Below are 25686 nucleotides of genomic sequence, written 5' to 3'. Positions count from 1 at the left end.
AGAGCAATTAATTCATTTAATTGTTGTCAGGTTTTTGAGATATCTCGCTTTAATAAATAGTAATGCGATTGTGGTATTGGTGTTTTATTTTTCGAGCATTTTGTTCACCGTTATGCTAGTTCATACGAATGAGTTGCTTTTGATTACTTTGTAATGTCACAATTTACCCACATTGATCCAAATTAGAGAAAATTTTACCACTCGTGCGGGCTCGAATTCTCAGCGGATATCTTTTGTAAATATCGGCTTCTTCGGTAAAAAGCAGCGCTTTCTAAAGAACTGAGCCCGTTGTACTAAGAACAAGATCATACAAGATTGACGCATTCCACTTGGAAGAAAATGAAGATTTCAATTTTATTTCTTCATGTGGAAGCACAATTCTTGGAATGCTAATTTCAGGAAATGTAATTGTAACAACGTGCGAGCAATTTGTAACATTTTCCAACATTTTTGGGAACTCAAACAAAACATTTCGCCGAGAATCCTATATGGTAAGTTTTTTCTTATTCTACGGTCAATCAAACGCAACTTTTTGTGTTTATTTATTTTCTGTGTAGATTTATTGTATTTATTTATTTTCTTTGCAGATCGATTGTGGATAATAATATTTGGTGACGCTACTATGGTTTCCGCTTTCATTTTACGAGAGTATTCTGTTTTACGAATTTGAAAGAATCCCTGGTGAGTTAATTTGGACATCTATTTAAAATTACAGGCGAGAAATTGTTTGTGTTTTAATTGTTTATATCTGTCGTTGCCTAAATTCTTTTCAAAATTATCCGGTTTCGGTTTGTCTGATGCGGAACGAAAAGTCGATGGTTCACGTACCCGCTGTCATATGTGAACTGACAAGGCTTTTATATAATAAGAGGAAGCAGGACAAATATTCCTCCAAAAGGCAAAATCCAATGCTTCAAATGTTTCTCTGGACCCGAACTTGAGATCATATTCATTTAGCTAGGTTAGATTGGTTGTGGCACAGTTAATAGATTATACGTACATGGTTTAGAGACTACATAAAATGATAAAACTACAATAGAACTCGATCATTAACTATGTTGGGGAACATTTATGCAAAAAAATGTTATTTATTCGTCATGTGTCTATTGTATTTTGAACAAATAAACCAATAGTAAGGTCTGAATTAACATGTTGTTCAAGTCACGGTTGAGGAGCTAAGCCAAGCCATTGCTATTGGTTAGTTTGGCAAAAATACACATAGACATGTGTTGGATAAGGAACCATTTTTTGCATAAACCTGGACAATAACATAGTTAATGAGTTGTATTGTACTTTTATTTAGTCTCCAAACCATGTATATTCTAATAACTGTGGTTGTGGTGAGGGGGTGTTGCCTTGATCCAGCCACAGGGTGGGTGTAAGGGATATTAGAGTTTGTGTTTGTTTAATGACAAATTCCTTAATATGAGATGCTGCTCAATGTGTCCAGATCTGGTCATTTTTATTACTAGATTGGGTCGGATGTAAACAGCCCCATCTGATTTTGATAATTACCAAATTTATACCAGGAGGGGACTGTCTAACTAGATCTTGAGCAGCTTTGGTTATAAAATATTTATATATGTGCTGCATAGATTTTCAGAGCTGTGGTCAAAATTCTAAACTCCACAGTACACCAAAATATTTAATATATAATTAGGTACAAATATGAGTTTTTCTACATAGTCATACCCAAATTTGCACTCTGCCTGCACTCTCTCTGGTCTACGCTAAGGATATGCACCCCCCGGCCCCTAAGACCGTCTATTGAACCCATCCCTGCATTCGAGGTAGTTAGCTTGTTGTCTGCAGTTCATGTGGTAAACCTTATCTGGTTCTTGCTGGCTTTGAGTTGGACTTGAGCTTTGAGATATATATATATATATATATATATATATATATATATATATATATATATATATATATATATATATTATAATATATATATATATATATATATATATATATATATAGTTCTTCCCATGCAGTTAACTCAAAAAAGACTGGAATGCTCCCCTCTGATATTCCCTCATTAATGAGTGAAGCCAAGATGGCAGATCATGAAGCCTTTCTTGTAGGTATGATCCAGGCCTTTGGCACGGTAAAATTATGATTGCTGCCATTTTATTCCGTGTGGAGGCCTGGGTCATACCTACAAGAAAAGGCTTCAGTGTCCGCCATCTCAGGTTCAAACTTCCGACAGAGTGAGTGTTCCAGTTTTATTCAAGTTCACTGGTTCTGCCAGTCAGACTGATATCCTCTTGCACTGTAATTAATTGTTTGCACTTTAAAGCCTGCATGATGATCGAAAGGGGAGACAAACAGGGTTTGGGAGTTAGGGGTATTTTTACCCATGAGCATAATTTACACTTCTTTTTACTGTTGTATAATCATGCATTCAACTTACCCCCTCTGCATGTGCCAAGATGTTAGAATAACTGAATGATTAGGGTCTGTGTAGTGATTAGTAGCTATATAATGATTAATAATTTGCAGGTTAGGAACTTAGAGTAAGACTATTGCAATAGCAACTCTGTATTACAAGTTGAACAAGATGTTTCTAGTGCAAAGTATTCTTTACAAGTGACAGTGGTTGAAGATATTTTGTATTCTTCACTTGCATATGACTTCATGTACAGGCCATAACACATGTCAAATTATTTTTGCCCATTTTTGACAACAAACACTACCCGTTTCTTCAACCGTGTTTACACTTCAGGGACCGGTTGTATTAAGCGCGTTTAGCTTAAACGCGGTGGTTATATTAAGTTCAAAATAGAAAGCAAGTCTATCGTTTTATTCAACAAGCACACTAAATGTTTTTAACCTTAATACAAAGATACTGTTTACAACTACATATTCAGTGCATAATATTCAAGTTGACTCATTCAAGAGAGATGTAAGAGTGTTATTTAATTTTGACCTATCCACTGTTTAAGCTAAACGGGCTTGATACAATTTACCGGCCCCTGAAGTGTAAACACGCTTGAAGAAACAGGTAGTGTTTGTTTTGTTGTCAGAAATGGGCAAAAATCATTTGACAAGTGTAATGGCCTGTACATAAAGTCATATGCTAGTGAAGAATACAAGATGCTTTGCACTAGAAACATCTTCTTCAACATCTAATACAGAGTTTCCATTGTAATATATAGTCTAGAATTACTCTAAGTACGGATGAAAGAGACGCCGGTTTGAATTTAATAGTTAAGTTATATACATATTCTAATTCCTCAAGACTCCCTGGTCCAGGCCAGGTGAAAGCACGTAGTCTAAATTGTGCTTTACATTTTAGATCATTTCCAATGGCAGCGAGATGGGAAGACGATTTGCAAGGTTATGACGTGGATCGTTTTCAAGGAGAAATCAGCGAGGATCTGCTTTGTTCCATTTGTCAGGAAGTTCCAAAAGATCCCAGACTTTGCCAACACAAAGATCATATATTTTGTTTCGCTCATATATCACAACATCTCGTTCAAAACTCTCAAACATGTCCAGTTTGCAGAGATCCTCTGACTCAAGAAACCTTAAGACGACCAACAGGATTTCTGAAGAATTATTGGGAACGTCTTAGACTCAAGTGTGATCATCATGAACGAGGATGCCCTGACTACGTTCGTCTGGAACATCTTCCAAGACATGCCGAGGAATGTGGATATGGTCCTGTCATGTGTCGTAATGAGGGATGTGAAACAGAGGTCAATAGAAGAGATATTGAAACTCACGAGAAAGATCTTTGTCAGTTCAGAATCGCTAAATGTCACGACTGTAAAGATATCAAGGTATGTCAAGATTTCGGTGAAATGTTGGGTTAACTCCCGTTTACACTAGCGATTTTCGTCTTTTGATAGATGTGAACGAGTAATTAGTCACGAATGCTCTGATGTGTACGAGTTCCTATTTCAACATCCGTAACTAATTCGCTCGTTCACATCTCTCAAAAGAAGAAAATCGCACATGAAATCGCAGCAAGGTATTGTCAAGATTTCGGTGAAATGTTGAGTTAAGTCCCGTTTACACTTGCGATTATCTTCTTTTGATAGATGTGAACGAGTAATTAGTCACGAATGCTCTGATGTGTACGAGTTCCTATTTCAACATCCGTAACTAATTCGCTCGTTCACATCTCTCAAAAGAAGAAAATCGCACATGAAATCGCAGCAAGGTATTGTCAAGATTTCGGTGAAATGTTGAGTTAAGTCCCGTTTGCACTTGCGATTATCTTCTTTTGATAGATGTGAACGAGTAATTAGTCACGAATGCTCTGATGTGTACGAGTTCCTATTTCAACATCCGTAACTAATTCACTCGTTCACATCTCTCAAAAGAATAAAATCGGGCCTTTAGAAAATGCTTCTTCTATAGCTGCACGATGTTTAAAGGAACATATTAGGCGGAGAATTTCGATATTTTCACTGTTAGTTGCTACATCAAAGAGTCACATGCTTGGCCTAAGGCCTTGTAACAGTGTACCCGTCCCGATTCACATTTTCACAACATCCAGATTAACTACTTAAAGTTTAGTCTCGATTTTAAAATAATAGCAAATAATAACTAAATAATTTTTTCGCTTTAAACGCGTAAAAACGCACAAGTTGTAACAAGTCTGCAACGATTTGCTGCAAGTCTGCAAACAAATTGTCAACAGTTGTGTTCGCACTTATTGCTGCAATTTGTTGTAACAAGATTGGGACAAGCTGTTAACAACTTGTAGCAAGTCCGGTGGCATTATCAGACTTGTTACCAGATTGTTCTGACAAGTCTTATTAGATATGATACAGCAACATTGCTACGAACTTGACAGAAAACGATTGTAGCAATATTGTTGCATCATGTTTGTACCAGACTTGTTGGAACAGCCTTGTAGCAAGTTTTTAGATTCAACAAGTTTGTTACAACTTGTTGACAAGTTGTCCCATCTCGTCGACAGCTTGGAACAAACAGAGCGAACAAATCTTGTTACAAGCAAGTGAACAACTTCCTAGAAGATATGATATTTTTACGCGTGTAGTTAACATCCCTCTCTAATATCGCCACTCTCTAAAGGCCTGTTCCCACGATCGAATTCTGTCGGAAAACGTTATTAGCGTATCTCAATGTTTTAAACTCATTACTTCTGGTTGAATACTTCGGAAACAAAGAAACGTAACGTTAGGTTACGATACGATAGAGTTGAAGTGGAAAAACAAGCCTTATAGTTTGGTAACTCGGAATGTGTGTAGCAGCAAATCAACTCAAGCGAATGCTGGCATTGTCAATAACAGACTTCATCCCCATACGTCAGAAATGAACTGCATCCGGCAAAATTGGACAGTGTGGACAGGCCTTAATATAACCCCACCCTTCGTAGTAATTTCATGTCCCCAATCCACGAATATAATCCTAGCCTTAATCCTATATCTGAACCCTTATCGATTAGATTCTAATATATTAGATCCTAATCTAATATTGAGATTGATTTATTTACACCTCCCTCCCCCCCCCCTTGCCGCCATTCAAGTGTCCGAAGTACAGAATAACCTCCCCCCCCGTGGCCTTATGTGGAAAAATCGATAGATAATTAGTGTGGCAATGTATATTTTAAACTTTTTCTTCAAATGTAAGATTTTCTCTTCTGCACGTTTTCGTCAACAAAGCAAATAAAAAAGTTAAATTTTAATCAAATTTCATCCTGTTTCGCAGGTCAGCATGGCTGAAGTGAAAGAAGACTTGAAAAATAAAGTGGACGAATTGGCTGAAAAACAAGATGAAATAAGTGTCAAAGTGAATCGAATGGAGGTAATTTTGTTATACTTTATTATCTATTACATTACAATTGTCCTTTGTATTGATAACCGTCGCGTCATCAATTTTTGAATTCAGGAAAATGTTAACGAAATGAGACGAAGCCAAAAAGAAATGAACGCACGTCAAGTGAAGTTTGAATCTGTGGTCACGCAACAGTTGCAAAGGATGACAGAAATGTTGAATCAGTTATTGCAAGGAGGAATACGAAGTGAAAAATGCTTGCAACCAATTGCTTCGGTCGAGAATCAAGAAATCATAGTTCTTGGTGGGTATTCCTCCCGAGATTTTACCAGGCCTTTGAAAACGGTCGAAAATTTCAACATGGTCCTGGGAAGATCGACGCGGTACCCAGACATGTTGGTCGCCAGAGGAACGCCCGCGTCCTGTGTTCACAATTCCGATGTATTTGTCTCGGGTGGTTACGATGGTAACACGGGCACTGGCGTCATCGAAGTGTTGAAGATTGACCAGCAAACTTTGCAGTGGGTCGAGTTCGCAGATATTTCGCATGTCAAGTTATCAGATCACGTCGCTGTTGTCTTTCAAAAACGCCTCTACCTTATTGGCGGGCAAGATCGGATCTCTGAGGAGATGAGTGATCGTATTTACGCCGTCAATCTTATTGGGCCCAGCCTTGCGCTTATGATGGCTAGGATGCCTCAGCCAAGACGACATCACCAAGCAGAGCTCGTGAACGGAAAGCTGTTCATCTTGGGAGGAAAGTCGATCAACGCTAAAGCACTTGACAGTGTTGTCGCTTATGATTTGGATAAGAATGAGTTTACGACGTGTCCATCGTTACCTCAGCCTGTTACCGCCATGTCCACAGTTACCTGGGGTAAGATGATAATCGTTGTTGGCGGCGAAGATAAGAATGGTCAGGTTTTAAATGATGCCTACATGTATGACACTGAGACGGGGCAAATTCAGCGAGTGCCCTCCATGATTTACAGAAGAAAAGGCTGTTCAGCTGTCATAGTGAACAACGTCATTGTCGCGTTTGGTGGACGGAATAAGGAGCAGGGATTTCTCAACTCAGTGGAATCTTTCACCATTGGTGGAGATCGCTGGAAAGAACTGCCAGGAATGATAGAAAAACGATGCTGGGCAACTGCTGTAGTGAAACCTCACATCTGAAAAAAAAACTTCATATTGTGTTCTTGTTTGATAAGATATCAAACCAGGTGACATCAATAAATAAATTAGCTTGTAGGTAGCTTATAGATTGATTAGATAAGGTAAATTAGTTATGTTATATTAGTTCTGTTTAAGGGCTGATTACATGGAGTGTTTTCAGCCAGGGCTGAGTTTCAGCCTGGCTAACTGGGCTGAAACTTCAGCCCGGGGTTGTTATAAAATCCTAACAAAATCGCGCACGCGATTACATGACAAGAATTTCAGCCCGGTTTGAGTTACTCGGGCTGAAACTTCAGTCTGGCCTGAAACTTAGTGTTGTTGCCATGTAATCGTAAATAAACTTAAACCCGGACAGAAAAATTCGCCTTGACAATGCTTTTTCGTTTGTTTATTTCACTTTTATGTGCAGTCATAGTCCCTTAAAGGTCAAGTTATTGTCATTCGGGGTTTTAAAGCGCTCGAAGAATCGAAATAGGTCTACTACCAGCCTTTACAAACTCAGCCAGGGCTGAAATTTCAACCTGGTTTTAAAATAATTCTGACGTGTCCTAAACACAGCCCGGGTGGAAACTTTCCATGTAATTGAAAAGTATTTTGGCCCCGGTTTGTTGGGCTGAAAAGACACCATGTAGTCAGCCCCTTAATCTGTTATATTACTTTGTGACAATGACATGTGTCAGTTCGACGCGACAAAGTAGATTGCATGTTAAAGTTAAATCCAATTGAAACTACGAACTTCTATCGAAAGGATCTTAAAAGAAAAGCTATTCTGTATTGTAGAATATTCAGTACATTTGCTAACCAGATAAATATTTAATGTAGCCCTGAGGTCTCAGGACACGCCAAAGAAGTAAGTAGCAACGATTAATTTTCTTAACTCATTTACATTACTTTTTCCCCTCATCCGCATTTTATCCCTTAATCCGCATTTTTCCATCCGCATTTTATCCCCTCATCCGCACTTTCCCATCCGCATTTTATCCCCTCATCCGCATTTTATTCCCTCATCCGCACTTTCCCATCCGCATTTTATGGCCCTAATTGGCATTTTTCCATCCGCATTTTATCCCCACATCCGCATTTTATTCCCTCATCCGCATTTTATTCCCTCATCCGCACTTTCCCATCCGCACTTTATCCCCTAATCGGCATTTTTCCATCCGCATTTTATTCCCTCATCCGCTTTTCCAATCCGCATTGTATCCCCTCATCCGCATTTTCTCGTCCGCATTTTCCCATCCGCAATCCGTATCCGCATTTTGCCCCCACCCATTACTTTACTTATAATTCTTAATATTGTATATATAGATCGAATAGCATCAGTGTTAATAAACAATCAAAAGTCAAAACTATACAATTACGTGTCTACTATAGTAGACATTCATCAAAATAAAACGCATAACTCCAACGGACCTATTTAATACCGCAAAGCTTTCGGTCCGTTAACCCGGGCCTTCGTCAGTTCAATATTGCAGTATTAACTGATACTAACGTGGTGTACCTACAAGCTCATTTACATGTTATAACACTTTATCCGTTTTTCGACATTACGTTATACGTAGATACCTAATCAAATTCTTGGCAAAATTGAACGAAACTTGGAAGTTCGGAAAATGAATGCCCGTAATCTTGCAATCTTAGAACTTGATTTTGCAATTTTAAAATGTGTTTAGTTTAGAACACACTACATGTATGAAATAGTAAAACAAACGCAAATAAGTCTATTTCGTAGTCGCCATTCATTGAACAACGCAGAAATTGGTGTTTATCAGTGAAGTTTCAAGCCGAAGATCTAATAACTGGTTCACAATTGTGCATTTCTGTATCGCTATCAAAGAGAAAACTATTGAATAACTTTAAAAAGTTCAATTTTTCTTTCTTCCGGCTTTATGAAAAAGGCCTTTTGCCAGGCACAAAATGGGTGCTTTCAAATGAGACCCTAATATGGTACACGGAAACATGAGTTTTGTCACGAGACACTTGCGCAACTCGTTCTGACCCTCGGAAGTCTTCTGGTTGATGGCCGAAGATTGATTTCTCGAAAAAACGAGCAAATTTGCGACGAGAAATGTAGTTGGTTACCACGATTTTTGGTAAGTTTGTTTAATTCTTTTTACCACTTGCTCTGTTTCGATTCTAAACCCGGAATAGGCAGCAACTACGACGTAAAACTTAGCACAATCGCATAGCATAAACATTTGTTAGCCTTGTTGATCAGATTAAAATCTATTTTTGCTCTTAGGCTTAGCAGCCTTAGCACACAGCTTTGGCTTACTGATGGGTTCAATTTATAGCCATCGTGAAAGAGCACTTTCTGAAGCAACGTGCGCTTTTACAATGATTATGAGTCTTATTCAAATGAAGCAAAGGTATTTTAGTACCAGCGCAAATGAGCCTCGGCTGAAATAAATCGCGAAGAGCTCGTATTGCAATTTGTAGACAATAGAATCGTTTGATGGCTTTGGCTAAAATAAACCCAGGGTTAAAAGCTACGGCTAAACAAACCGCAATTCGTTATTAGTTGACAACACAGCACAGCTTTGGACGGAGAAACTAAGTCGGTATATTTTGACGATGTCGATAGGTTGCGTTTGTCGAGAGTGTAAAGGCTTCAAGCAAGCTGCATTAGGGGCTGTTTACATGAGCCCGGTTACCCGAGATTCAACGAAGCGTGAGATGATTTTGAGGTATTAATTTACTTCTTGAATAGGTATAGTTTGTTCTGAAATATTGCTTTTCACATTATAATCGTCTACAAAAAATCACAGTACCCCAAAAGTAGCAGCGTGAGAAAGGCTAATTACCACAATCTAACTATATATGATACAAATGTATGCCTGTAAATAGTAGACGGTTTCTATTTCGTTATCGCCGTCCATTGGACGAATTGCGCTTTAGACTAATTTTTTACCTCGGCGATAAAAAGGACATTTTCTGAAAGAGCTTACTAAAATAAGTAAAACTGCCAAGTTTGACTGCAAATTGTTGTAAAATACGGAAAATATAGCCATGCGAAGTTGTCGATTTTTGTATACTTTTGTATTACGTGCGGAAATGTGTAACTAAATTAGTTACACATTTCCGGTCGTAATACAAAAGTATACAAAATTTGCCAACTTCGCGTGGCTATATTTTCCGTATTTTACAAAATTTCGCAGCCAAACTTGGCAGTTTTACTAATTTAAGTAAGATCTTTCTAGCTGGGGTGATTTATTTTCCTCTAGTTACTTCGATCAAAAGTTAGTCTAAAGCGCAAGTCGTCCATTTCGACGGCAAATAAAGGTTGGGGCAGAGAGTGGCAAGATATTTTGTAATGTGTTTTTGTGTGTTTAATGAGCTGAAACCAATATATTCGAAGATTGGTGTTTATGTTTTACAAGTCCATGTTTTACAAGTTCATGTTTTACAAGTCCATGTTTTACAAGTTCATGTTTTACAAGTCCATGTTTTACAAGTCCAGTGCAGTCCAGTCCATAGTTTACAAGTCTAGTCCAGTCCATAGTTTACAAGTCCAGTCCAGTCCATAGTTTACAAGTCCAGTTCAGTCCAGTCCATAGTTTACAAGTCCAGTCCAGTCCATGTTTTACAACATGCCTGGTGTGTGAACGTACAAATTGTGCACTGTTTAAAGAATTTGATCCCTTACATTGATAATCACTGTCATCAGACAGACAGATAGCTAGATTAGATAGGGTTATGTAGCCGGTAAATACACTGCACTGAAACTGAGCTTATATAGATACACTTCCGCGCGGAAGACTAAGCCTGCGACACGAAAAAAAAAATCGCAAAACCTAGACTCAGTTACCACAGTAGCCGGAGTAAACATAGCAAAGAACCCCAGCAATAAACAGTGAGTCTGCAGCGGCTCACTTGCGTGACGTCACCGAAATCTCTAGTTCCAGTGTCCTGTAACGACGGTCAAGGGTAAAAAATATTTACATTCAAACGGCTCTAAGTATTTTTCGATTTTATAAAATCGAAATTTTCTTTCACCGTGCATAACACTGCGACACGGGCAGTGTGAAAATCGCATTTTGTGTAAAAGGCATTTTAAGCCGTATTATTATACGTTACAGTAGTAAAAGCAATTTGATTGGCTAATAGTTGACAGATAAATCGCGCAAAATTCAGTTATCTGCTAGCATATCACAAAACCGCATCGAATAATTGTTTTCAATCGGTTGCAATTAACAATTATTCGCCGAACGCGAGGTGAATATCGGGGAATACCGTTATAGTATTTTTGCAGAAGCGAATTCGCACAAAAACTGCATTTGGTCGCTTATCTCTTTGTAAGAAACTATAGCGAACAAGATGCGTTGCAAACGAAGTCGTATTTCAAAAATGCCACAGTTCAGAATCAGTAAACGAAAAATTTGTTTACATTACGACTAGTTAGCACTAATAGCGAATAGCGATCATGTATCCTTAACCTGAGAAACCGGCTGGCTTATATTCTCACCATAGAGCGTTTTTTTCATCATTTTGATACATAAATAAATATGCTCTTAGCTGGTAGTATCGGTGATATGGTTTTAGCTGGTGATATCAGATTGTAACTATCGATATCTATATCTGTCCATTAGCGATTTTTGCTGCAATTTCCAAAGATAGATGTGAACGATTCATTACGGGTAAATACCAGGGGATTATCATAACATTACGTAACTATAGTGTATCCCTGATCAAGAATGTCACCCAGGGGCTTTGCCGTAACCAGCACTTTCATATTCAACCCCCCCCCCTACAATAGATATCAGCCTGTTAGCGGCTTTAAGACGTCAAACACATTACAAGAAAATTCTGTCTAAATGATGCAAAATTTCTTTTCAATTTCCAGAAATGGCGTCGAAGTTTGCCAGAGACCGAGGTTATGATGGGGAACTTTTCGAATATCCGGTTAGCGATAATTTCAAGTGCTCCATTTGTCTCAACGTTTTGAAAAACCCGAAAAGTTGTGGCAGGAATCAGCATTACTTCTGCTTCGGCTGCATCGGTCAACATCTTGAGAATTCTCACACATGCCCAGAATGCATGGAGGTCTTGACACCTGATACGCTGATGCAACCTCCGAGATTGCTGCTGAATTGTATCTCAGAGTTGCGAATCAAATGTAGCTTCAACGAACGTGGTTGTCCTGAATTTGTTCTGCTTGCCAGGCTTCAAAATCACGAGGATGAATGTGAGTTTGCACCAGCAACTTGTGGGAATGATGGCTGTGGCGCGGAGATCAATAAAAGAGATAAACTTCTCCATGAATCCACACTCTGTAAGTTTAGAAAGGTGGAATGTGATGGTTGTGAGGTGTTGAAGAAAGAGATGGAGGGGATGAAAGAAAATATGGAAAAAGAGATTGGCAGGATGAAACGAGATCAAGAGAAGGCAGCCAAAGATGTGGAAGAAAAGCAGAGGAAAGCAAATGAAAAACAAATGGAGCTTGAGAAAAAAGTGGCGCTTCTGGTGGAACGAATGAAAAAAGGCGTAAAAGGCATCCTCGCGGTCAGCCTTCACGCAGAAGTAGAAAGAATTTTCGGCGATACCCAAAGTGATTCCCGACCGGAGCAAGACACCAAAAATAAAGATCATATTGTTCAGCGAAGCCACCGTCATAACCCCCCTATCAACCACGATATTATCATAATTGGTGGCGCAAAAGCTGACGATGGGAAAATCACTAATTCTGTGGAGAAGTTCTGCTGTAAAGAGGGGAAATGGATTGAACTGGCTCCAATGATCGTTCCACGTTCTCATGCTTCATCAGTTGTCTTCGAAAATCAAGTTATTGTCAGCGGTGGAAGAATATCTTCGAAGGGGAGTTATGTTCCCATTCCCATCGACAGTATTGAGATTTTGAGTCTTGATCAACGCCCTTTGGCATGGGCAATGTCGGATGCTAAACTTCCTAAGCCTATGTTTTGTCATCAAACCTTTGTTTATCAGAAAAAAGTGGTTATTTTTTATAGATTTCGTGATGGTCCTATTAAACACAAGTCTTATTCTACTTATAACTACACTTGCAAGGTTTTTGAAGTTTCGCTAACTCCTCCACATGATTCCAAAGAATTGTATGCCTTTCATTTGATACGTTCTCAGCAAATCTGCAACTATTATACAGCATCACTCATCAACCACAACCTATTCATATTCGGTCCAGGAATTTCTAATTATGGTAATGTTGTTGTTTACGACCTTCTCGCGAACGAGTTAAGACGAATGCCTGGTTTACCGCATCCTGGCTGGTGGATGTCGACGGTGATTCGAAGCGATCAAATTATCTTACTAGGAGGATGGAAGCTAGAGGAAAGTCAGAGTCAGCTTCCCGGCTTCCATGCTCGGCAAATGGTTGAAAAGAAATCAAAAGATGTCATGATATATGACACAGAGACGGGAGAAAGCCAGAGTTTGCCACCCATGACACGTGAAAGAAATGACTGCACGGCAGTCCTGACTAATGACGTGATCATTGTAATGGGTGGCGAGGATAACTCAGTGGAATTGTACGATTTTCGCACAAACGCTTGGCATTTTTTTAAAGCCATGAAATATGCCAAGCGTGGGCTAACAGCGGTTGTCTCCCCGTTGTAAAACTATCGTATTGTTCCTGCTTTGATAAACTTTTCGTCAAAACTCTGTTGTTTTGAAAAGTCAGCCAAAAAAGACGAAGCAAAAATATGACTGCACATGAACTGTATACAAAGGAATATATCTCTATAATTTAGTGATTTAATATCAATTGACATTATTTTAGCAATTATCATCTGATTTAAGATTTACTTTTTCATCAGCAATTATCATCTGACTTAAGACTAATTAGTTAATTAGATTTTGTTTACAATTATTTTGTGAAACATTCTGTTCAATGAATAAACTTATATAAAGTTTTCTCATTTTTATTTTTATAATTTTTTTTAAAATTTTTTCATGATGTCTCACTTTACAAAGGAATGCTTTTTCTAAAAAACAAAGTTAATCGTTACGTCATACTAACGTAAGATAGTATGACGTAACGCATCGCCCAGGCCCGGATCTGGTTTAGTCAGAAATTTACGGTTCAAAAGTTTTAGGTATTAGGATCAAATTAAGGATTAGGATTTACACTAATCAACCATATTTTTTCCTGAATTTTTCGATCGAACGAAATTTCCGCATAGTGAAAAACCGCTTTTATGAGAAAGGTCTTTCGCTGGGCAGGAAATGAGTGCTTTCAAATGAAGTCCTATTATGGTACACGGAAACATCAATTTGTCACGAGACACTTGTTGAACTTCGGAAGTCTTTCATTTGATAGCCAAAGATTGATTTATCGAAAGAACGAGCAAATTTGCGAGGCGCAATCTAGTTGGTTACGACGAGTTATGGTAAGTTTGTTTAATAATTTTTATCACTTTGGTCTGTATTCAATTCTGAACCCGGAATAGACAGCAATTACGACGCAAAGCTTAGCACAATTGCATCATAATATAAACAATGATATGAGCATAAGTTCAATATAACCAAGGAGCAGCGTGGCAGCGTCTTCAACTGACAACTTAGCATCAAATATGGTATAACAACTGCCTAAATAGACAAAACACTTCTCGACGTTTCGACCTGAGGGCCTTCGTCAGGACGAGAAGTGTTTTGTCTATTTTGGCAGTTGTTATACCACATTTGATGCAAAATGAAATGGAGGTCATATGAGAGGTCATATTGAAATCTAGCTTTTAGTAGCGACAAACTGACTTTGTATTATTGTTTGGTTGAATTTAACCACACAACTAAAGTAACGTGTGCCTTTGCAATGACTATGGGCCTTATTTAAATGTAGCAAATGCCATTTAGTTCGAGTACAAACTGCAACCTTGGCTGAAATGAATCGCAAAGGGCTCGTATTGTAAACAATAGAGTCGTTTGATAGCTGTGGCTAAAATCAATTTATCCAGGGTTGAAACGTATAGCGAAATAATTCGTACTAATGACTGGTTGCCATTTCATCGTGAATCTCGTGAACATGTCAAGGTGGTTGATGTGATAGAATATTTCTAAGTGTGCAGTCAACAATGACCGATATGAATACAGATTATAAAGTTACATTAAGTCACATTCGGACTATTTCCCATCGGTGAAAGCGACGTGTTCACGACAATTGGGACTAAATGGAAACCAGACTTAATCGATTATCGATAACACATCGCAACACCGAACGGAGGAACTAAAGGCGATGTTACACTATGCAACTTCCCTTGCAACTTGCAATGCAATTCTACTCCTGAGGGATCTAAAGCTGTCAAATACGAACATTTCTTTCGATCTGCTAACGTTTTCTTAGCATTTTGAACACTCTTTACTAATTAACACCGCTCAAAATTATAATTGCATTGTAAGTTGCAAGGAAAATTGCATAGTATGACAGCGCCTTAAGCCCACCTCCCACGAGAGCTAGTAGAGAGCTTACGCAAACAGGACGACACCTTCGTAATGGCTTGTAAGAAATGGCGTTGCTTCTGCTTCTGCTAATCTATGCAGTGGCGGATCTAGGGGTGTGCAGAATAAATTACTACAGCTCAAAATCGGAATCGCATTGGTAGATTTTAAAATATTCTTTTCAAACCTATAACAAATAGCGTTGTTATTAAGGTGTTTTGAATTTAAAATGAAGCTGTGTAATTTATTCTGCACACCCCTAGATCTGCTACTGAATCTATGCATATAAATGGTAGCAAAAGCCGAAACAACGCCATTTATTACACGGTATTACGAAGGTGCCGTCCTGTTTGCGCACTGTTAATAGAATATACATGGTCTGGAGACTAAATAAAAGTGCAATACAACTCATTAACTATGTTATTGTCCACGTTTATGCAAAAAATGGTTCCTTTCTCGTCACGTGTCTATTGTATTTTGGCCAAACTTACCAATGGCATTTGCCTTCCTAAGCTCCTCAATATTGACTTGAAAAATATGTTAATTATAAAATTGCTATTGGTTTATCTGTGCAAAATACAATAGACATGTGATGAGAAAGGAACAATTTTTTGCTCAAATCTACCTCAACATAGTTAATGAGTTGTATTGTAGTTTTATGTCGTCGGTCCAAACCATGTGTATTCTATTAACTGTGGTTTGCTTAAGCTCTCTATTAGCTGAGGTAAAGACCTCGCGAGGCTGTTAGCTCAGCAAGTTACTCTCGTGTGCGGATAGTTTTTCGTTAGGAATTCGCCTCGAGAGGCAAGTTTCTATCGTGTGCGGATAGTTTTCAGGCTGAGTTAACTGCTTCGCGTGGTCGTTAGCTCGGCTGATAGCTCTCGTGTGCGGCGGGCTATACGCCATCGTCTATTAACCCTCTAATTGTATTTTTCGTTAATACCAGTAATCTGTCTATGCTGAAATACGAGAGAACCGGTCTTGCCGTTTTTACCGTATAAAATAAAGCGCCTTTTAGACGTCACTCATAATGAAAAAAAGTTCTGTCAACTAATTCCAGCAAATTTCTTTCAATTCGCAGAAATGGCGTCGATGTTTGCCAGAGACCGAGGTTATGATGAGGAACTTTTTGAACTTCCTGTTAGCGATAATTTCAAATGCTCCATCTGTCTCAACGTCTTGAAAAACCCGAAGAGTTGTGGCAGGAATCAGCATTACTTCTGCTTCGGCTGCATCGGTCAACATCTTGAGAATTCTCACACATGCCCAGAATGCATGGAGGTACTGACACCTGAGACGCTGATGCAACCTCCGAGATTGCTGCTGAATTGTATCTCAGAGTTGAGAATCAAATGTGGCTTCAACGAGCGTGGTTGTCCTGAATTTGTTCAGCTCGCCAGGCTTCAAAATCACGAGGATGAGTGCGAGTATGGACCAGCGACTTGTGGAAATGAAGGCTGTGGCGCGGAGATCAATAAAAGAGATAAACTTCACCATGAAACTGAACTGTGCGAGTTTAGGAAGGTGGAGTGTGATGGCTGCGCGGAATTGAAGAAAGAGATGAAGAAGGTGAAAGAAAATATGGAAAAACAGATAGAGAAGTTAAAACAAGATCAGGTACAGTCAAACAAGGATGCTGAAGAACGGATTGGCAAGTTGAAACGCGATCAAGAAACGGCTGAGAGAAATGCCAAAGAGTTGGATGGAAAAATGGCAGCTCTGGTGGAACGAATGAAAGAAGGTGTTAAAGATATGCTGGTGGGCAATCTCGACGCGAAAGTAGAGAGTATTTTCAATGATCCCCAAAGTTCACAAAATACCCAAGGTTCAAACCAACAACATGGTCCACCAATCAGCCATGACGTTATCATCATGGGCGGTTGTAGCTTTGATGAGAAAATCACGAATTCTGTAGAGAAGTTCTGCTGTAAAGAGGGAAAATGGATTGAGCTGGCACCGATGATCGTTCCGCGTTCTGATGCTTCATCTGTCGTCTTCGAAAATCAAGTTATCGTCAGCGGTGGAAACATTCCTAGTGAAAAAGATCCGGTACCCACTGACAGTATTGAGATTTTACATCTTGATCAGCTTTCTGCGACGTGGGTAATGTCAGATGCCAAACTTCCAGTTCCGATGTCAGAGCATCAAACCTTTGTTTATAAAGGAAGGCTGATACTCGTTCGTTTCTGCGAGAATAAATCGGAAAACTTCGTATGCCAGCTATTCGAGATGTCCCTCATCCCTCCTTATGCTAAAAAGCAATTGTGCATCCTACCCTACACGAGGACTCTATTTCACAACACCCCGTACAAAGCGGAACTTCTCGACGACAAATTGTTCATATTTGGAGGACAACCGCCAGATTACGACAGCATCTTTTTTTACGACCTCGTTAAAAAGGACTGCTGGAATATGCCCAGGTTGCCATTCACAAGATCAGGTCAGGCAATGGTGCCGATAGGGAAGAAGATTATGGTACTCGGTGGAGGAAGGTTCTTTCGTGAAGGCAGAATGTCAACTCATAAAGTGATAAACGATGTTCAAATGTACGACACGGAGACTGGGGAAAGCGTTGAGCTGCCCGGTATGATTCACGAGAGAAAGTATTTATCAGCCGTCCTGGTAGATGGTGTGGTTATCGTAATGGGTGGTTATTACAACTCCGTGGAGTTCTACGATTTTCGCTCGAACGCATGGCAAGCTGCTCGAGCTATGAAGAAGATGAGAACCAAAGCAACCGCTGTGGTTTCGCCGCTTTGAGGCAACGTATTTTGGAGTTTTAGCAGTGAATACGAGTACGAGATTCGTCATTCTCGTGCCTTGTTTGCTTACGCCATCAGCCAAAACTCGCAGTCACCGGATTTTTGAGTAAATATCGTTTGTTGGCAAATTTCGTACTCGAAAACCCAACGACTACGAGTTTTGACTGATGGCGTAAGCAAACAACGCGCAAGAATGACGAATTTCGTACTTAATTGCATTGCAAGTTGCAATTAGAAAAATTGCACCGTGTAACATGGCCTTTAGCCGAGTTTCAACGAAACGTAATGTGATTTTGATGTATTGAAAGGAGTAAATAACATGATCCTGGTAGTCGTGTAATCATTCGGACAATAACATGATCCTGGTAGTCGTGTAGTCATTCGGACAATAACATGATCCTGGTAGTCGTGTAATCATTCGGACAATAACATGATCCTGGTAGTCGTGTAATCATTCGGACAATAACATGATCCTGGTAGTCGTGTAATCATTCGGACAATAACATGATCCTGGTAGTCGTGTAATCATTCGGACAATAACATGATCCTGGTAGTCGTGTAATCATTCGGACAATAACATGATCCTTGTAGTCGTGTAGTCATTCGGACAATAGCATGATCCTGGTAGTCGTGTAATCATTCGGACAATAACATGATCCTGGTAGTCGTGTAATCATTCGGACAATAACATGATCCTGGTAGTCGTGTAATCATTCGGACAATAACATGATCCTGGTAGTCGTGTAGTCATTCGGACAATAGCATGATCCTGGTAGTCGTGTAGTCATTCGGACAATAACATGATCCTGGTAGTCGTGTAGTCATTCGGACAATAGCATGATCCTGGTAGTCGTGTAGTCATTCGGACAATAACATGATCCTGGTAGTCGTGTAATCATTCGGACAATAACATGATCCTGGTAGTCGTGTAATCATTCGGACAATAACATGATCCTGGTAGTCGTGTAGTCATTCGGACAATAGCATGATCCTGGTAGTCGTGTAGTCATTCGGACAATAACATGATCCTGGTAGTCGTGTAATCATTCGGACAATAGCATGAGCTTGTTTTGTTTCACAAGAACTAATTTCAGTACCTCAAAATCATCTCACGTTTCGTTGAATCTCGGGTAACCGACCGGGCTCGTGTGAACAACCCCTTAAAGACGACGTGAAAATGGCGAAAAGTGACTGAAATTCAACGTACAATGAGTTCGCTTCGGAAAAGTTGACTGTAGCAGCTTTCAGCTTCATTAAAACAGGAACCTTTAGTTAAATAGCGGATAATATTATATACACAAGCGCCAGATATGAGGTATGCTGCAATTTCATTGTTTGGCTACTAGACAGATATTAGCTCATATCTGTCTAGTAGAGAAAGTAAACAAAATGGCGAAAAGATTTAGGGAGTTGAGTGAAATAGAAATCCAAACTTTAGTGGATAATAGCACACCAAAATGCACCGAAAGGGCGACAAAGTTTGTGTATATAATAAAACAGTTATTCTGCTCGCTCTCGTCGCTCACTATCAGCTCATATACGACTCGAGTTCGCAGAATAACTGTTGAATATTACGCGGTAATAATTTCCGATTTGAGGCATGCGAAAATAATCCTTTTTCAATCCGTTGGTTCTGTGCATTCGTAAGGCACAGTCGCACTTAAAATTCGTGTCGTAAAGTACTTAAGCTATTCGTTTATAAGTATTTCGTAGTTGCACTAATGTCCACTCAACGTTCGACTACGAAATACTTATAAACGAAAACCTAATAGGGACCTTAAGCATGTAGGACGGCAAAACGACGACGACGTGGTTGGAATGCTCCTTTAAATTAATGTTATGGTTAAGCGTTCTTCTTTATTATCAACTGTACCAATATAAAGAGATATAAGACGTTGAAAACATCGTGTTTACGTTTAGGGACAATTCTATAGAGCCTAATGTATATTCGAGGTAGCGCTTACTGGTTTCCTGAAATGCAGACGTTCTACAGGGTGTCCCAAAAAAAAGTCCCCGCTATTGAAATGAAGCTTTTGTTGGAATTTGAATGCATGATCAACGCAGTAGTGTGTAAACAGCATATTTATTAGGTTGAGGCATTCAAATAAAGCGTCTTGCTTTCAATTGGGTTTATCATAATATTAAGGCAATCAGATTCGAACAAAGGCTTGATTTCAATAGAGGGGACATTTTTTTGGGACACCCTGTACAAAGGACGTAATAAACGACGTTTTGCCGTTGTAAACAGAACGTAGATCACGTCTAAAACTCCCATAGGTATTTAATAATTCATTTCTTTTCAATGAAGCATTGTATTGATAGCTGCCGTCGTCGTGTTCCCATCCTACATGCTTAAGGTCCTTAATAACTTTATGTCGTGGTTTGCACATCGCCTCAAGAAGCGGGTCTGTTATGTAAGTTTATTTTTCCAGTTGTTTTTAGTTTGTGTATATGTTTCTTTGTTAACGTGATAGTTTTAGTAATTTAGAATTGAATTGATAGAATTGAACGATCGCTTTGTTGGCTTAAAACTAATATAGGGATAATATTCTTGTATGTTTGCATGGTGACAGTCGATAAGTAATTTAGCTTGTAGGTACAACACTAAGTATTTGATACTGCAAAGCTTTCGGTCCGTTAACCGTGTGTTATTCAGGTAATTGCACTGATGAAGGCCCGGTTTAACAGACCCGAAAGCGTTGCAGTATTTAATACTTACGTGGTGTACCTACAAGCTAAATTACTTAATGTAGGGATGTTTGTCAGGAGTTAGCGTTCCAGTTTACATATATAGTTCAATGTCACGTCCTCAAGCCAGTGAACTGTAATAAAACCTGGAACGCTAATTTGGCCGCCATCTTTGCAGCCAAATTTGAAGGTAGTTTTTGAACGTTTGAGACAAACGTATCTTGGAATGTCTAGAACTATGTAAAATGCAACGAGAAACAGAGTAAAAACTCAGTTTTTTCATCAGCCAAAATCCCTCTTATGTTAATGTGATTGTATTAAAGATTAATATTGTTTAATTTGTGACTGAAATTCAACTCCATGCTGACAGTGAAATATGTATATATTGTCTTTAACAAGCTACAATTTTTTTCGCCTAGAGCTCGGATATGCTGTTCCTGCTAAGCTAAGATTACAGGTAAACCTGTTCAATCACTTGTTTCTTAGCCTTTTTGTCGCTCTGTGTTTACAACTACAACACATGCAGAGTGGCGTCATTTCACGAAATGATTGTTTTGTAACCAAGCGACCAAATTATGCGCTTAGAAATGTCGATATCTTACTGATGTGGAGATAATAAAATCGTTTCTTGAAGACGGTACTTGAAAATGAAGTAATTTTTAAAACACAAAGAACTGACTCGCATCACGCAATTTCACACGTATGAATTATTAACACAACGTTAATATTTAATGTTAAAATATAATAATTTATGTTAATATGTCAAAAACTGCGTCGCAGTTCTAATTCTTCCCCGTAACAAATCACAAGAATCTTAATGCTCGGTAACAAAATTTTCAAACAAGCTCTTCTGATTGCTCAAAATGAAGCTTCAAAAACACCAAAACCCGCTAAAAATATTGAACCGTGCTGCAGAAACGAAATTTTCATTTCATTATGGACTTATTTTAATGAAATTCTGATATAATTGAAATATTTTAACTAGATTGAAAAGCTGGCGCCTGCTGTTTTCAATTTCTTGGTTGCCATGGTTGCTGTTAGTTGTCAGTTGTCAGTTAGATACGTGCTGTTTGTGAGTGGAAAAGTGTACTTAAAAGAACATCACAGTATTTACCAACTTCGGTAAGTCTGATTTATCCTATCTTTATCAAGTTTATTATAACTGATATTCAGGATACTGAAGAGGCCAACGTCAGTGCATGCATGATGTGACAAACGCCATATGAACTGATGCCGTGAGAAATATCAGTTACCCCAGCGACAAGGAATAAAGTGTTGATTTTGCCAATACGAGAATATATGTCAACGTGAGTAACTTCTCGGGGCTAGTTGGCAGGAATACTAATTCCATCCGTTAAACGAGTGCTAAGTTTACAAACCTCGCGTGCAGGGATGAAATCTTGTCAAAATTTTTGACTATTTTTCAAACACCTGATCGACTAGACGAGTTCAAAAGCAATGAGTAAAGACCGCTATTAACTGGGGCCGGTTGCTCGAAAGGTGGATAAAGTTATCCACTGGAACTGTTAGAAAGTTGAGTTTAAATCGTATAAGTATGAAATAGTCACTATCCAATGGATAGTGATTCTAACTAACATTATACTCGCACTTTTGTCATCATTTACAAACTTAACAACTGGGCATGGGAAACCTATTGTGCATTTTTGCCTAAATACTGAACAGTCTTTTCTTTCCTGAAAAAGCGTATAAGCCAGAACGTCAAAAAGGTTTTCGTTCATCTTTTATAGTTTTATTATTTTATAGTTTCAAAACTCGCGAGCAGCTGTTTATTTGTGGCTATATTTCGGACGTTAAATAATTTTGCGATCTCTTGTGTTTCCCATTTCGAGAATATCGAATGAGTATTTCTTGGTATAATAGCTATAATTTTGTTATACTTCAAAATACACCGTTTTAACTATTTATTTATTTCTTGATGTATATATTTGGGAACAACGAAAGTCTTGGGTTTATCACACTTCATGCACTTTACTTCTGCAAGACTTTTCACTAATTTACATCTCTTTGCACCGTGTAACATGGCCTTTAGTTACACTACATATTATTTGACTCTTCACAGGGTTGTACGTATGGGGGGGGGGGGGTCGGTATGAGACATTATTACACTCCTCCAAAGTGTAATTTGAACACTGAGTCATAAACGAGACTAAACCAACAGCAATATCTCGCATAATTTAAAAAATTTAATCTTAGAGCAAACCATAATACAATGATATAATGCCATGCATACCTGTTGAGAGCAAATAAAGCATTGAAAGGTGCTGTTAATTATCTAGCTGACATTTTTAAAAACTTGTGTACAAGGAAATGACGCTAACAGTTTTATGAGCCATATCGAAACAAATGAGTACAATTGTTTCTGACAAATAGTTGCAATATCTGTCTGAGACAGATATGACTGTCTGAAATCCTCACAGCATCATACTAAAAGTTAAACTGAAATTGGTATTGACATTATAGCTATGCATTATAGCTATATACTTGGAATCTGTAGTTAATACTTGGAATACGCCAATTATTGTGTGTTTGGTTAAAAGAACAATATTCTACAGCATGATTTCGCTGCTTTGCGTGGGTCTGTTTTAGGAGCGGTGTTGACTTTGTCTTTGTTTGCAACCGACGCAATAAACTTTGCGACATATTATCAAGCAAAAGGTGTTCTCTTGAGCATAGATACCGATGACTACGTTTTACTAATCTATTGCAGAAATGGTTAAAGTGCTAAAACTCTGTCATTATTTGTCAACTTTGGTAAGTCTATAATTTGACTATCTTTGATCTTTTTATTATTTAGAAATGTCTAAAAACCGAGCCTGTGCTTGTAGCTTAATTAAAGATATGAATCCTAGCTGTGTTTGTATGAATAATAAGAATATCGTGAAAGTATATTATCGTGTCAATTTAGTGAAACCCAGTGCAGTGTAAACCGACAAAGCGTAGAGTATTGGACCAGATTGGTCTATCTTGTGTAAAGTATAAAATAACTCGCCATGAATTTCTGTAGATTTGATAGTTCAACAGTTAGAGCAGTCGAGTAGATTACTGGGGTCGGTTGTTCGAAAGGTAGATAAGTCGCTATCCAACGGATAAGTTTTATCCAGCGTGTGATTTGCGTTACACGAAGCTTGGATAACTTTATCAAGCGGATGAAAATCGCTATCCACTGGATAAATTTATACAAGGTCCGGATGTAGTTTAAATCCACTATTCAGTGGATAAATTCAAAGATACAAGATAACACTGTAAACATTTACGATAAAAAAGGTTCCATCATGACAAAAATGCAATATTCCTGTTACCTTGTTTCAACAAATGTACATAATTGCACTCACTATTAAAAATGTTTTCGAAATGCAATCCAGCCATTGTCATATTTCGTTCCGCGAGTGGCGTTTTTCTGGACATCCTTACGATGATAACAGGCTGTAAGTTTATTATACACTTCTTGTCTGTTTATAAATGCGAATATAGAAAAAAGATTCAATCTATTCCAAGGAAACTGCTCATATTGTTTGAACTAAGTAAAGTGATCTCAATCACGCAATAGACAACAAGTCCAGAAATTTTTGTTCTTCGCTTTGATTAGCCAATCAAAACGTAAAAACAGTGTTCCTAAAATTTTATGGAACCGGAAGACAAAGCATTGCAAGGTCAAAGAATAAAATTGCATTGTGTTCAAAATCGAAATTTATATTTAGATATCAAGCAAATCAATTGTTCCAGGCTTTCCAAGTAACTAATCGAGAATTCATATGATTATGAATTCCTACGTTCAAAGAATCCTTGATTAGACGCAATCATATGCAAACTAACTATGAACTTAGAAATAGTCATACAGATCTGGCTCTTTCTAAGCCCGACAGGGAACTTTTAAAAAAGAGCTTTAAATATAGTGAAGCTAAGTTATGGAATATCCTATGGCTCCCTATCGACACCAAACTGGGAGAGTCGATTCATGCATTCAAAAGCCAGCTGAAACTTAACTCCAACGTAATGAATATCTGAGAAATATATTGTAACATCTTCGAACCATAATATCCGGGGTCAATCCGATTAATATCATTGACATTATAAGGTGTTGTTGACGTATTAAAATTCTAAAATGGCTTGCAGAATTTATAATTTTTATAGTTTATTCATTAAATTTGTTGTATTTTTTTGTGTTTGATAAAGTCAATAAAGTCAAGGTTAAAAAATAAACACGTTATTTACCGGCAGCTTCGGTCCGGATGCAGTGGCGTAGCCAGAACGATAATGGGGGGGGGGGCATATTCATATTTTCATGTTACGCAGGATTAATTTCTTTTCAAATCGATTGTCTTTACAGTCTGTTATCATGAATATATGAATATGCCCCCCCCCCCCAATTATCAACGCTGGCTACGTCACTGTCCGGATGCAAAAAATGTCCCCTCGGTCTTGAAAACGTTCCTCAGCCTGAGACCTCGGGCACAGTTTTTTACATCCGGACCTCGCAGGTGGTAAATAACATCCAATGTAATCATGATATAATTATATTTCAGAATCAATTTGAACGTTACTGCTAATGGCTCATGGTTACGTTCCAAGCCGCTTTATAGATCCAGTCAGACAAGATTATCTGTGCGGTATTTGCCACTGTGTGTTGAAAGATCCACGATCATGCGAGGCAAAGGAACATTACTTCTGTTTGAATTGTATAGCACAATATCTTGATAAAGAGTCACAAACCTGCCCAGAATGTCAGGAACCCCTCGCATTGGAAACGTTGAAACGTCCCAAATATTTTTTGCCGAAGATTTTGTCGGAGCTGAGAATCAAGTGTGATTACAACATTCGAGGCTGTCCTGAATTTGCTCAGCTTGGAATGCTTCAGGATCACTTGAGCGTTTGCGAATACCGTCCAGTC

The 25686-nt window shown here is 38.4% G+C and overlaps 3 protein-coding genes across 3 annotated transcripts; all 3 read left to right on the top strand.

The window, feature by feature from the left end:
• Nucleotides 1–326: 326 nt before the first annotated feature.
• On the top strand, nucleotides 327–7091 carry LOC114539792 (kelch domain-containing protein 8B-like). The gene is made up of 5 exons (XM_028560367.1): nucleotides 327–491; nucleotides 588–681; nucleotides 3293–3779; nucleotides 5680–5775; nucleotides 5860–7091. Exons 3-5 carry the CDS (start codon nucleotides 3303–3305, stop codon nucleotides 6919–6921), a joined length of 1635 nt encoding a protein of 544 aa, XP_028416168.1. The 5' UTR covers nucleotides 327–491; nucleotides 588–681; nucleotides 3293–3302; the 3' UTR covers nucleotides 6922–7091.
• A 1825-nt stretch (nucleotides 7092–8916) lies between these two features.
• On the top strand, nucleotides 8917–13705 carry LOC114539791. The gene is made up of 2 exons (XM_028560366.1): nucleotides 8917–9014; nucleotides 11765–13705. The coding sequence occupies exon 2, from the start codon at nucleotides 11767–11769 to the stop codon at nucleotides 13507–13509; it is 1743 nt and encodes a 580-aa protein (XP_028416167.1). The 5' UTR covers nucleotides 8917–9014; nucleotides 11765–11766; the 3' UTR covers nucleotides 13510–13705.
• A 396-nt stretch (nucleotides 13706–14101) lies between these two features.
• On the top strand, nucleotides 14102–18087 carry LOC114539801. Its single transcript, XM_028560377.1, has 2 exons — nucleotides 14102–14282; nucleotides 16409–18087. The coding sequence occupies exon 2, from the start codon at nucleotides 16411–16413 to the stop codon at nucleotides 18085–18087; it is 1677 nt and encodes a 558-aa protein (XP_028416178.1). The 5' UTR covers nucleotides 14102–14282; nucleotides 16409–16410.
• The last annotated feature ends 7599 nt before the right edge of the window (nucleotides 18088–25686 follow it).

Source organism: Dendronephthya gigantea, unplaced genomic scaffold, assembly GCF_004324835.1.
Source record: "Dendronephthya gigantea isolate DGI-Jeju-01 unplaced genomic scaffold, DenGig_1.0 000218F, whole genome shotgun sequence".
NCBI lineage: Eukaryota > Metazoa > Cnidaria > Anthozoa > Malacalcyonacea > Nephtheidae > Dendronephthya > Dendronephthya gigantea.
This window is presented reverse-complemented; position numbering and strand designations above follow the sequence as displayed.